Source organism: Platichthys flesus, chromosome 5, assembly GCF_949316205.1.
Source record: "Platichthys flesus chromosome 5, fPlaFle2.1, whole genome shotgun sequence".
NCBI lineage: Eukaryota > Metazoa > Chordata > Actinopteri > Pleuronectiformes > Pleuronectidae > Platichthys > Platichthys flesus.
In genome coordinates, this window is record NC_084949.1 from 5,592,464 (window position 1) to 5,605,210 (window position 12,747).

The 12,747-nt window shown below is 42.7% G+C and overlaps 1 protein-coding gene across 1 annotated transcript in view; it reads left to right on the plus strand.

Annotated features, from left to right (window-relative positions):
- Positions 1–6,120, plus strand: part of maml3 (mastermind-like transcriptional coactivator 3) — a 102,156-nt gene extending 96,036 nt beyond the window's left edge. The window contains exons 5-6 of the mRNA XM_062388489.1: positions 123–201; positions 1,994–6,120. Coding sequence (XP_062244473.1) covers positions 123–201; positions 1,994–3,090 — 1,176 coding nt within the window. The 3' untranslated portion in view covers positions 3,091–6,120. The remainder of the gene's footprint in view (positions 1–122; positions 202–1,993) is intronic.
- Positions 6,121–12,747: the final 6,627 nt, after the last annotated feature.

A 12,747-nucleotide genomic window follows, 5' to 3' on the forward strand; every position in this document is an offset into this window, starting at 1 on the left:
CACTTTGTGTTGTGTTTACATGGTGTGGATATGAAGGGATTATCCTGTTGACACTGGCACTGAATTAGAGGATCACTCAATACTAATGTATAATAAAAATGTGTATATGTCTGTGTCTGTAGCTCCAACAGCAGCAGCACCTCCCCAGACAGATGGGCCAAGGCCAGAGGAATCCATACCCCCAAGTCAATCAATACCAAGGTGAGAGATACAAATGCTTGCATTTATTCTATCTGTGCAACACAATGTATGCAAAACACAAGAATGGCAGCACCTCAATAGATTTTTTTAATGATGGAGGCAAGACCTGACCTAAATTCTCCAGCATTTCTATCAATGTTCACATTAGTAATTGGATTTTTGGCCAAACAATTTCCATTTCTTTGCAGATTATCCAGATGGTTAAATAAAATCACATATGTGTACTCCGTCTGCAAGAAGTATGGTATAGATGGTCAAGTGCCAAGACAGATTTTACAGTTCACTCTGTGACATATTCACAGACAGATGGACTGATGAAAACATGAAGCAAACAGCAGTGTCGACCGCACGTCATCCTGAAACCAAACCTCGTCCTCACTGTCTGTCTCTGTCGATACATCAGTTGGCACTCAGACACTCCTCGGCTTCTCTCTTCCTCTCTCTCGCTCTCTTTTTCTCTCTCTCCCCCTCTCCCAAAAAAATATAGAATATTCCTTCTCTGCCTGTTACCAAGGCAACTTGTCTGTCCTGGATCCCCCCAGAGTTCTGGTGAAGTCAGAGAGATGGATGAGAGGAGGGAAGTGGGAAAGAGAGGGGGGGGGCTGGCAACAAGCAGAATAGATAGATGGTCTGGTAGGTAGAAGGAGGGAAGAAAGACAAGAGAAAGAGACGAGTGGGTGAGTGTATGATTGAGGGATAAAGAAAATGCAGGGAGGGAGGAGGAGAGTCAAGTTAAAAGCCTTTTATAGCCATCAGAGAGACTATCTGCAAGTCTGGGAGATAATGTGGAGAGGAAGACGGGACTCCAGCATGAAACCCTGGCCCGGATATATATATTGGTTCAGCTGTCCTGTAGTGTATCAGCGTCACCTGCAATGAGAACATTCATATTTCTATGAAGCTATACACAGAATATGCATAGCTGTTTTGCTTTGTTATGCTACCTCCACCTGCTTACTTATACGAGTCAGAAGTGTGTGATCCTCTTCACTCTCACTCCGCTGTTACAGTTACAGTCAGAAATGCGAGGTTAGGGATTAGTGGACAGAAGTGGATTTATTAGAGGACTTTGAGCCATTTCCACGCTAGCAGACCTCCTCAGCTCTGCCAATCGCGAGTCACTAATAGGAAAAAGCAGGAAAGTAAAGTGTTTGTGCTTAAGTATATTAAGTTTTATTTTCCTGTGGCAGGATTTGAAATAAATCTTATCCTGACTTATTTTATTGGTCTTATGTGCCATTTAGTGGGTTTGGTAAACAGGCACCAAAGTTATTTCACAAAGTCCTGTTTCTCGATGAGTTCTGTTTCTGTAAAGCTGTTTTAGACACGCACTGAACTCTGGAGAATCTCCGGACATTCCCCGTAGGGGCTCTATGTGAGAACTTAAACATCAAAGTGAGAGCCTCTGGAGTTTATGGGGAGTTTCCTGGACCAGCCCCCTAGCCCCCCACCAATGACAGGAGAGCTTTTGGTGATAAGGGCCGACGCCAGTGTCTATGTGCTGTAAACAAAAGCATATGAATTCAGCAGCAGAATTGATCCGCTACATCCTGCCTCTCCCTGCAGCCCCACCCCTCACCTGAACTCTCCATGAAATGTCTGTGTTGTTTTGAATGTGTCTGAGCAGAGGATCTATTGCAGCGTTGTCCATGTGTGAAGGCAAACTCTGGAGAAGGTCCAGACCCAACTATGCCGAGATCCTCCAGAGTTCATTTCTGAAAATGGCTTAATTATTTCCTAACTCCATAGTGTCTGTTCTCTTGTTTTAACTCCTCTTGTTCTCCATTACCAGGTCCTCCTCAGGATCTGGCATCCAGGAGCCAGGCTCTCCAGAACATCCGAGCTGCCCGACTCTTACAGCAGCAGCAGCAGAGCCAGCAGCAGATGGTCCAGATGAGTTCTGTTCAGAGCCAGGGTGGCTCTGTGGGACCCCAAGCGGACATGGGTCTACCCTATGGCAACCAGGGGTCTAACCAGGGTTCCCTGTATGGGCTCAACCCCTCCATGAGCCAAATGATCCACCAGCAGCAGCACCAGAGCCAAAGCGTCCAAGCCTCAATGGGTCTTCCACCACAGCACAACCCTGCTGGAGGGCCTCCGAGGCAAGCAGGTGCGGGTCCTGGGGTAGGAGGTATGCCAGGAGGCCCCGGAGGTGGTGGAGCTGGAGGGTACGGGGGACAGGGCATGTTAATGAACTCCATGACCCAGCAACCCCTCAAAGGCCCTCCTCCCAATGCCAAAGCTCAGGCACAGAGACTGCAAAGCATGCTTGGAGCAGGAGGAGGTGGCGGGGTGATGGGAGCGGGCGGCTGGCCGCAGCAGCAAGGACAGAGTCTGCAAGCCATGGGGGGAGGAGTCGGAAGGACTACAGGAAGTGGTGGAGACATGGTGGGGTTCAGCTCAGCCCAGGGTTATGGGATGCAGCAAGGTCAACCCCCTCGCATGGCCAAGCAACACTTTCAGGGCCCGGGACAGGGGATGAGCCAGGGGATGGACCCAAGGGTGGGCAACCCAGCTGCAGGTATGGGTGGCCCCATGATGGGCCCTCACATGGGCGGTCAGCCCAGGACCAACCAGCCCCGGCCCATGGTCATGAACCAGGGAATGAACCCGGGGGTGATGGGCCAGGGGATGACTGGGATGGGGAGTTTCGGACCAGGACCGGGGGGACCAGGAATCGGGACAGGGGGAGGTGGACCCTATGGACCCACAGGAGTTGGGGTTGGAGGTCAGCCGCAGGGCTACCAGAGGACAGCCAATCAGGACATGTCATCTTACGGATATGGGGGCGGGCCCTCAGGTGGCGCAGCCTTCGGAATGGGAGATGGCTCAGGGGCGGAGCTGGACTCAAGCGATGGGTGGATGGAGGAGTTTTTCCCGAGCCAATAGCAAACAGGGAAAGTGGAGAAGAGTTTTTACTGGATGAACTAAACATTAAAGTAGGACAAAAGTTAAAACCTGAGAAAGTAAAACAGAGCGACACGACGTAGACTGGCATGTTTTGTTTTGTAAAACATGGGCAAGGTTATAAATGGGTTATTGTGTTCCATTTTGTGTATGAGTGTATGTGTGCGATTGTGTGATGGAGAGAGAGCAATCATTATGTCTTGTTCATATTAATGAAAAACCAATATAGAGATTAAGAGGTGTGTTTCATTAGTTTCCTTCTTTTTTTTCGCGGCATGAATTTTTCTCATGTTCCAGTGTTTGAAAGCGAGCCACGTTTACACAGCAGCGCCTTGAGCCCAGGCTTCAGCAGAGGCTGATTGAACACCACAGACTGATGAAGGGGAAGGAAGACTTGTTCTCAAGACAGCAATTTATTTGTGTTTGTGTGTTTGTGCCACCCAGCTCAGTGCTGCTCAGATCTCTCAACTGTGTGAGGAGCTGAAGGGAGTAGAAAGCACTCTCAATGCTCCCATTTCCTCTCTTAGATTTGTGTCCCCCATATACACACAAACACACACACACAACACACACAAATCTCTCTCCCACACACTCTCTCACTCTGTTCTTTTCACTTGATCTCTCTCTGTCTCTCTCTCATTCTCATTACTTCTCTCGTTCCTCACTCTCAACACTCCTTTCTCTGTTTAAATTGTGAACATCACAACAGAACAAATTATGTTCCTCTATTGTGCCAGACAAGCGCACTCTGCCCTCTAGTGCTTTTGCTAGGCAACCGACCTGGGTGGCGTTATTTTTTCTTTCTTTTCCTTTTTTTTTGATGAGGGGGTTCATTTCCTGTGTGTGGCTGTGGATGACAGGTATGCACATAAAGGAAGACAAAGACAATAGGCAGCTAAAGCAAGCATTTGGTCTCAAAAGCTCTCTAACACACACACACACACACCAATCACCCACCAAACAAACAAACATCAGCCCGGGAGGATGAGCAGATGTGTGAGAGGCAGCTAACAGAGCTAATATAACATGAAACCCTCTCCCTGTGTGACACAAACCACATCACATGCATCAGGCTGACACGAAGCAGAATGATTCGCTGGGCACTGAATGTATTCAAGCACCACAAGTGACTTCTTCTTTTTAAGGGAAAAAAAAGCTCATCTAAAAAACCACCTACATATCGTTTTGTTTGTTGCTGTGTTTTATCTCTAACAACAATGCTGGTTGTGTCTTCGTTGCTTAAAAAGCACACAAAAAAAGAAGTTGAAATTAGCCCTCTTTTAGTTTATGTCCTTTTAATATCTGTTTGTCCTCCCGTCGCACCTCAGCCTTCTCTTCCGATCGTTGCGCAGCTGGTTGTCAAGTCACCGTGGCCCTGCTTTGCATCACGGCTTCTCTTATACCGCAGCTATAAAACACCCTCGCTCCAGACTAGAATATAACTGTGCTATACTGTAACACTACTGTGAAGAAATACGAGTTGTCCCCTTGCAGCGCTTTACTAAGAAAACGAATCACTGCAGAAAGTTTTAGAGGAAGTAGAGAAGCTTCAGACAGCTGATCAGGGCTTATAGGGTGACTACAGTTAGCGCCAGTTAGCATTAAACCAAGCAGTGCTTCCACTGAAGTCAGTGTTTCCCCTCCTCTCAGTAAACTGTAGTCTGTCCACTCCTTCGCCCTCATGGTTGATTCATAAATATCTGTTGGATGGGTTTTAATACAGTAGTCGTTGGTAAGATAACACCTTACTCCTCTCTCTGTTTTGCAATCTTGGTTAAAAGATGAATGAAAATGAGTCTGCGAGTGCATTACTTTGTATTTAGTTGATCAGAGTGAACGTTTGGAGGATGATGCTGTAATCAACGAACCAAAAAGCCTTCTTCTCTGTAAACTAACTCTCCTTGCCATCCACGCATCTGTTCTCATGGTTGTTACCGTTGTACAAATCAACCCTTTAAATACAAACTCTAACCACCATGTCCGTTTGTCCCGTAGGTGTTGCTGCGTTTGGTAGCGCCCCTGAATGAGGTTCTGTACTTTGTTTTTTTGTCATGCTCGGTGGGGTAGAAGTGCTCCGTCTCACTGTGTGGAGTTGAAGGTCAATGACAGACAGAAGTATAGGTTGCAGCGTTTCCCAGGTTCTATCAGGTGAGAACGGTAAAAAGCAAGTGAAAGCCTGTGTCAGTGTCTGGATAAACTCTTTGAATGTTTGAGCCTTCAACGTGGCTCCACTGCTTATACTTCCAAAACTTTGATAGTACTGCAGCACCACAGGCAGGCTCATGTATAAATTCAGAGTGAAAAGGAGGCGGTGTGTAGGAAAACACCTGAGGTTAACCACTCCGACCAAGAGGCAAGAAGGTAGACAAAAACTTCTGGGTTAGAGTAAAGGTCACAACTGCTGCGACCCTTTTGTATTTCTTCAGAGTGACGATTCGTGATATGGTTTGAAATCCCTTCAGGAAGAGAGGAAGCTTCCTCCAAAAATCTTTATGTACCGGGACCAAGTCTGTAGACAACATTTAAACAAAAGTTGTTGTTGTTGATGTTTGTTTTATTCTGTTTTTTTTGTTGTTTTTTTACTGGTGCTGACATATATGTGATTATGAGAAACTATATAAAAGATAATGGCTATTTGTAAATATGTTTTTACAGGTTTAAATACATCAGATAATACAGTCTCTACTCTGTAAAGAATTTACTGTTTGTTGGAAAAATAGAGAAGTATTTTTATTTTGAAGTTTTTTTGTTTCCACTTTTAACCCATCTGAGCTATGCCATTGCACTTCAGACAATGTCTTACTACTAATTTGTATTGTAAACCTCTCTTTATTGGAATTTGTTTTCATTTGTTTATTTCTAGTTTGAGATCGACTCTGTTCTTGAGCAGTGCTTATTTCTTTTTATCCTGTACAGAATTCTGAAATGTTAACAAAAGAGAGTTACAAAGGACTTTTTGTTTGTTTGTTTTTCAAAAAGATACAATAAAGAGAGAATGTTCTCGCTGATCATATTAAATGAACATTTGTTGTTCATTGGGTTTATTTGTAAGTACGGTCAGTACACCACACCTATGGAGTCCCCAAACTGAAAAAACATATTTCTAATATAACTATGTCAAACTATACCTGATTAAATGCTAAATAGAACTGAATGCATTGACACTATTAAAAAAGAAATCACTTAATAAAAGAAGACATAGGCTGACAAAGTTAGCAAACTAACACTAAGTATTTTTTTATTAAATCACACACAAGAACCTTAAACCACACACACACACACACAAAATGTCAATGTTCAAGATAAATTTCAACATTGTCCCTGATGAGGAAACACGCACTGACAAAGATGAGCTATGCCCTAGAGGCCCTAACTGTGTAAACATGGCCGAAATCTTTCCTATTTGTGCCAATATTCTTGACAAAGTTTAACAGTTTTCTCCAACCTGTTTTTGTTGACCTTGCTAAGGTTGCCAGACCAGTAGATCATTGTAAAAGACACAGCCCATAGAAAGGTGGTGTCTGTGAAGTGTCAGTAGCTGATTTTATACACGGCTTTTAGATCTGTGTAATGTATTATATGGATGCATGGCATGACCTGACAGGTCTGGTGTCTCTTTGAGACGAAAGTTAGCTTCAGCAAGAAAGCTCGCTGAAAGATCACCGTGTTGAGCCACCAGCGGTTTCAGTTAAGCTAGCTAGCCCCACAGCATTCTCGGCTGGCGTTAAAAACAACCAACAAAACCTGGACTGAGGAAGAATAGGAGCTAGCGAAGGATAAATAAAGGGGTTTCAACCTATTGCATCAGCAGGTAGTCTATCGTCTCAGGCCACAACAACATCGATACTCAACCAGTTAGCAGACAAGCAGTCATTTCATTTCAGGGTCATGGAAGTGACAGAGACAAATGCACACCCATTGATGTAGCGCCGAAAACCAGACTGACTAACTGCTGCAGTAATGTTTTGTCTAACAGACCTGATTTGCATAATTAGACTTGCATATGCTAAAGAGCAGAGCCTTAATTCTGTCTGGCAGTCTTCGCCATGATGAATCACAGGCTGCCTGTCGGTGGCAGCAGACAGACACACAGACAGGACACACGCAGGGCCCAGACCTTTTGACTGTAATTCATCTCTTTCACAATCCACCCCTTTCAAACCCACTCCTCCTCATCCTCCGTCTGCCACACCCCTTTTCTTCATCCCTCCTCTCCACCTTCCTCTCCTTCTCTTCATATTCCTGCTGTATCGTTCCTCCCCCCCTCTCCTTAGGTACCTTGTTTCTCCTCTCCACCATCACCACACACACATCCACCACACTCCTACTCTTCCATCTGACATTGATAAATGGAGACTTACAGCGATGACAACATCATTACTCATGTTCAGTAGCGCCACCACCTAGGACAGAGAAAAACGAGAGGAGGAGGGACGATGAAGGACAGGACAGGAGGAAGATGGGGAGTGATGGGGTGGCGGAGAGAGGCTGCAGCTGGAAATGTTTGCTTCAAACCCCCCCACCCCCAACGAGCATATACCATCTCCAGAGAACACCATCTTGAGGTGTTCATTAGTGGTGTGAAAAAGTAGAACAACTGTTGATAATACCAGGAGCCGGGAAGATTGAAACTCATCTCCTTCCTACACAAATCCATTCAGATGAGAAGAGCCGCAGGGCCGTAAGAAAAGCAGCCATTTTCTTTATCACCAAATCTGCTGCTTCTTCCGATTAATCATTTATTGTGTGAAATGGCAAAAATGATGGAGAAGTCCGATCACATGTTTACAGGTTTAAAGGAATTTCATCCAGCCGGAAAAAAGGAGTAAAAAAAGATTCTGCATGTATCGAGCCACCACTCAAAGCTCTTTACACTGCAGGTCACTTTCACCCATTCATACAGTGTTTCTATACACAGCACTTCTCTCTCATGCATACACTCAAACACCAGGGACAAGCTGAGGTTCAATATTTGTACCCAAGGACACTTTGACATGCAGACTCGAGATGTGGAACAAGCCACCAACCTTTTAACCAGTGGATGAGCTACAGCTTCTTCAACGCAACAGCATACGAATCATGTTCATCACTTTTTAATAAATATATTACATTTATTATAGAAATCAACCACATTTCCATTTTTTAATGATAAGTTCAAAGGGCCTTTCCTGTCACTAATGATAATCCATTCAGTATTGTTATGACATTTCACTAGAAAACCAACTGCATCACCACGGTTAGAGGGATTCATCCTCCAAAGAACGTCAGTGTCTCTAACAAAACACATAATTTGTTCAGAGAAAAGAAATCACACTAACTAAATCATTGCAAAGGACTAGAGGCCTTATGAATAGACACAATCAATTGTCTTTCTTGCAGACACAAGTCCAGTTTAATGATTGCTGGTTTCCTCTTGTAGCCAAACACTTACTGACACCATCAGCTGTGCACACACTCAGGAGGCACCGTTATGGGCACTAATCAGAACGACAAATGATGTGTCACAAAGAGCGGGAGATAAGTTCAGAGAATCATTCACTCTCTCACTGAAAGTAAAAAGGTGAAGAAATGTAGCTGGAGAATTGTGGAGTGGAAAGACGAGCGGAGTGGAGAGAACAAGGGATGAGATAGTGTGGAGTGAGAGAGAGAAAAGTGTGTGTGTGGTGTCAGGTTGATGAATGTGGTAGCAGGAGCCAGTGTGGTGGTGGAAGAGTAGGAGGTCACCAGATAACAGCAGAGCAAGGCCTAAGCTGTCTCACACCATGAATAAAACACCATGAAAATCTCTCTCTCTCTCTCTCTCTCTCTCTCTCTCTCTCTCTCTCTCTCTCTCTCTCTCTCTCTCTCTCTGTCTCTCTCTCTCTCTCACAACACACACACAGGTTTGCAATTACCTATGGAGGACTTTATCTTTGTATTTCATTAAGTTATTTAAATGGAAAGTATCAGACTAGGTATAAATGCTCTGTGTGCTGCCCCTGGCTTGTTTCAGATAACCTGCACATGTTTGTGTATTGTCCACACACACACACACACACACACACACACACACACAGACACAAACATACTCACACACATTGTGACCTGCCCACTCTCTCTCTCTCTGTTTCAACTTAGAAGTGGTGCATGGCTCAGTTGAAGACAAGCAAATAACAACTGTTGGTTATGAGCAGTGATGTGTTTTCACCTCTTTTCTGTCAATGTGGCGCTCTCTAGTGGCCACTGTCTGAAACTTCATTCTGCTCTTGTACAAATAGTTTCAGTACAATAATCTTCCAACTTTCCTATGAAATTGTTTAGTTTAATTTATATATAATCAGAATCACGTGTAGTAGATAAAACAGAGCAACATAAATATACAGTAACATTATTTAACATTGATAAATATTTCATTTTCTCTTCAAAAAGGAGTAGGAAGAGGCATTGTGCTTAGGATAATGTGAGGAAGATAAAATGTTAATGTTACACTACAGTTCATAGTTTAATTGAGACATTGCAGTTTTATTGGTCTATATTAATTGTGTTGGTTTTTATTAGCAAGTTTATTCATTCTGGCTGACATTGCACCAAAAGGAAAAAATTGACATTTGACCAGGGAACAAATTATATTGATCACTGTACAGGTTTTTACCTTAATATCTGAAAGGACACTTTGACATCAACAGCTCCTGCAGCTCATAAAAGAAGCTGTTACAGGAGTGACACTCCACCAAGCCCCATCAGTCTAGATTTGAATTTGGATCTACACAACGCTCATAAATGTCAGTCCCCTCAAAGTTTCCAATATTTTTCATTACAAACCATGAAGCATTTTCTTAGAAAGAAATGAAAAGGTTGAACTATCTTACACTGTTGAACAAAGTGAAAACTAATTCCTGGATCCACCCCCTGATCTGGATCAGCACCGAAATCTCAGTTAGTCCTTACTTATAAATGGGACAAACAACAGCCATAAAAATAAAATATAAACATAATAACAATCTGGCCCCATGGTTTGTTTTATACACATAATGTTTGGTCATAGGCTGTAACTGCTCTAAAGTGGACCGCCACACCAACATTGTGGCTATTTCTTACTTCACTGTGTAGAATGATTCATGTGAAGAGTTTGCTACCAGAGGACTGTGTTTAGATTCATAAGCTGCAGGAGGAAAACTTCTCAGAGCCCAATTCAAATCAGTTGAGGTGTGTTGTATGTTTAATTTGTTACTTTCAGACTCTGCAGTTGTCTTAATCCTGCTCCCCTGAAGCACTGAGGAACTATTTTGTCCCCCAGCTCATAAGACTCTTCAACACCTCCTAGCAGTGGCCGGGTGACGGTGACTGAATGATCTCCTTCATTCTTGTTCTTCTGCTGAGCTGTCAATCCCTTACTGGCTCTGTTAACGCTCTTTTGGACAATTGTACAGTTTGCTGTTATATATTTTCAGGTTTATATATTAGGGAGACTGGGGACAGTTGCAACAAGTGGTCTTCCTTCAATCAGATCCCAGAGCAGTGGTTCCCAATCTAAGGGTTGGGATTGCATTTTTTTTGTTATGATGTATAAAGAGATACCTACATAATATTTGTTCAATTTAGGATAAAACTATACAAATAAAATTATGTGATCAACCTTATGATTTTGTTTTGTCCCCACATGTCCCCTGAGGTTATGACATATAAGTCATAGCATCAGTTGCAGCAGGATAATTTATAGAACCACATGATGTTTTACAACATGTGCACAAAGAAGATGTTTGATAAATGGCTTCAAACCGCTAAATGAAATGTAAATGTGAAATCAATATCCTCCAGTTATTGGGGTCCTAAGTCTCTAGCACCATTATTATGGGGGTTTGGACCTCAAAGTTAAGTTACCGCTGTCTTAACACCAGTGTTCGGCAAGTTACTGAAAATTTGTAATTAGTTACAGTTACTAGTTACTTATTTTAAAAGTAATTGAATTACTTCACCAGTTATTGTATATCAAAAGTAATTAGTTACTAGGGATAGTAACTTTTAAGTTACTTTTATGCCTGGTTTTTAAATGTAATGAATATGAACAGTACTGAACAGTTAAACACAATAAAAATTTCAACAGGGCAATAGGCCTTTAACTTAATACAAAATAACTGTCTCAGTCATTTAGCAGTGTTTTCTTTACCACATTAGGCCCAATGAAATAAACATTTTAAACATTAACACTAATTAAAAGAGAAAACAAAGGTGCCTTGAGGTGCTGCATATAAACTAATATGTAATTTAACAAAAGGTTAACAAAATGGTTTAATAAACATGCCTCATAAGGCAGAGCTAAATAGAGATAAGAGATGAGATTCTCAACAAACGTTAAAATGGGCTAACAAGTCTCATCTCTCACCTCTGACCAGTAGCCACAACATCGCTAGCTCTCAAACAAGTTATTGTACCTCAAGATGAGAAGCTTCTCAAACTTATGATCAGAGAGACTATCCTCTTTGCTGCGCGTCAGGATGTGGTAGCAGGATCTGCGCGCAGTTTTTTTATTTATACAAAATATATATATATATATTATTATTTATTTAAAAATTGAGCGCAGAGCCGGCTCGCGGGGCGCAGAACCGGGGCGCAGCCACCTCCACCTCACTAACAAACACCTCGCTGTCAATGTCAGAAAGTTTCACTTCCTCTTCACATTGCTTGATGCCGTGCCTCCGTCAGGACTCACGGTGGAAACCCATTGGTCAGCTTCATAATTTAATATTCGTGAGGTGCTTTGCATTGATCACTTATAGTGGAAATTGGGCATGGTGCAGAGACGGGCCCCGATCCCCGGCCTCGGTACAATAATCAGGGACAAATCCCCTTCCAAAAAAAGTCTGGGAGGTAAATTGAGAGTTTAATTCTGCGTGGACATATTAATTTGCTTTCACTGCCAACGATGCAGGTTTACCTGTATGCTTGATATGTGGCGAGGAATTAGCAAACACAAAATTTGTGTAATGTTTAAAGACATTTCCAGAGCAAGCACACAGCATCGGCTGAAAAGTACCAAGCTGGAGATGAGCAAAAGTAGCATAGTTCTGTGTTTCATTTATTTCAAAGTAGGCCTACACATGTATAATGTTCTCCTCTTCATAAGAGTTTTGTGTTTTCCTTTTTTATTGAAACTTATTTTGGAGGTCTGACAATTGGCAGAATCACACAGAAACCACATGACGAATTACCAGGAGACTTGGTGGCAATATGTTGTGGAAAGATGTGCCCATGGGCCATGGAAGAACCCATTCAATTCAGAATTAGGCGGCAGATCCATGAATTATTTTCACTTAATTTAACCTGGCGAGAAAGGGACGATTTTCAGCATTTTAAATATATCAAGGCCCGAAACACCTGAAGACGCCATGGTACACAACTATTCTAAAAGGATTCAGTGCATCTAGATACAAGAAATCCGGCATGTTTGTGTGTGGGGCTGATATTTATCAGATGTTTTTAACATATTACAGCAAAGAAATTAATAATTTGTATGAACATGATTGTATCATCACAGCTAGTTTTGAAATCAATGGCATTACTTTCACAAGCGTGAAATAGAAAGCTGAAACCTCAACATAGTGTAGTAGCCCTGTGTGGTATGGATATACTGAAATGAACAATAATTGTGTGGAGCCAGAA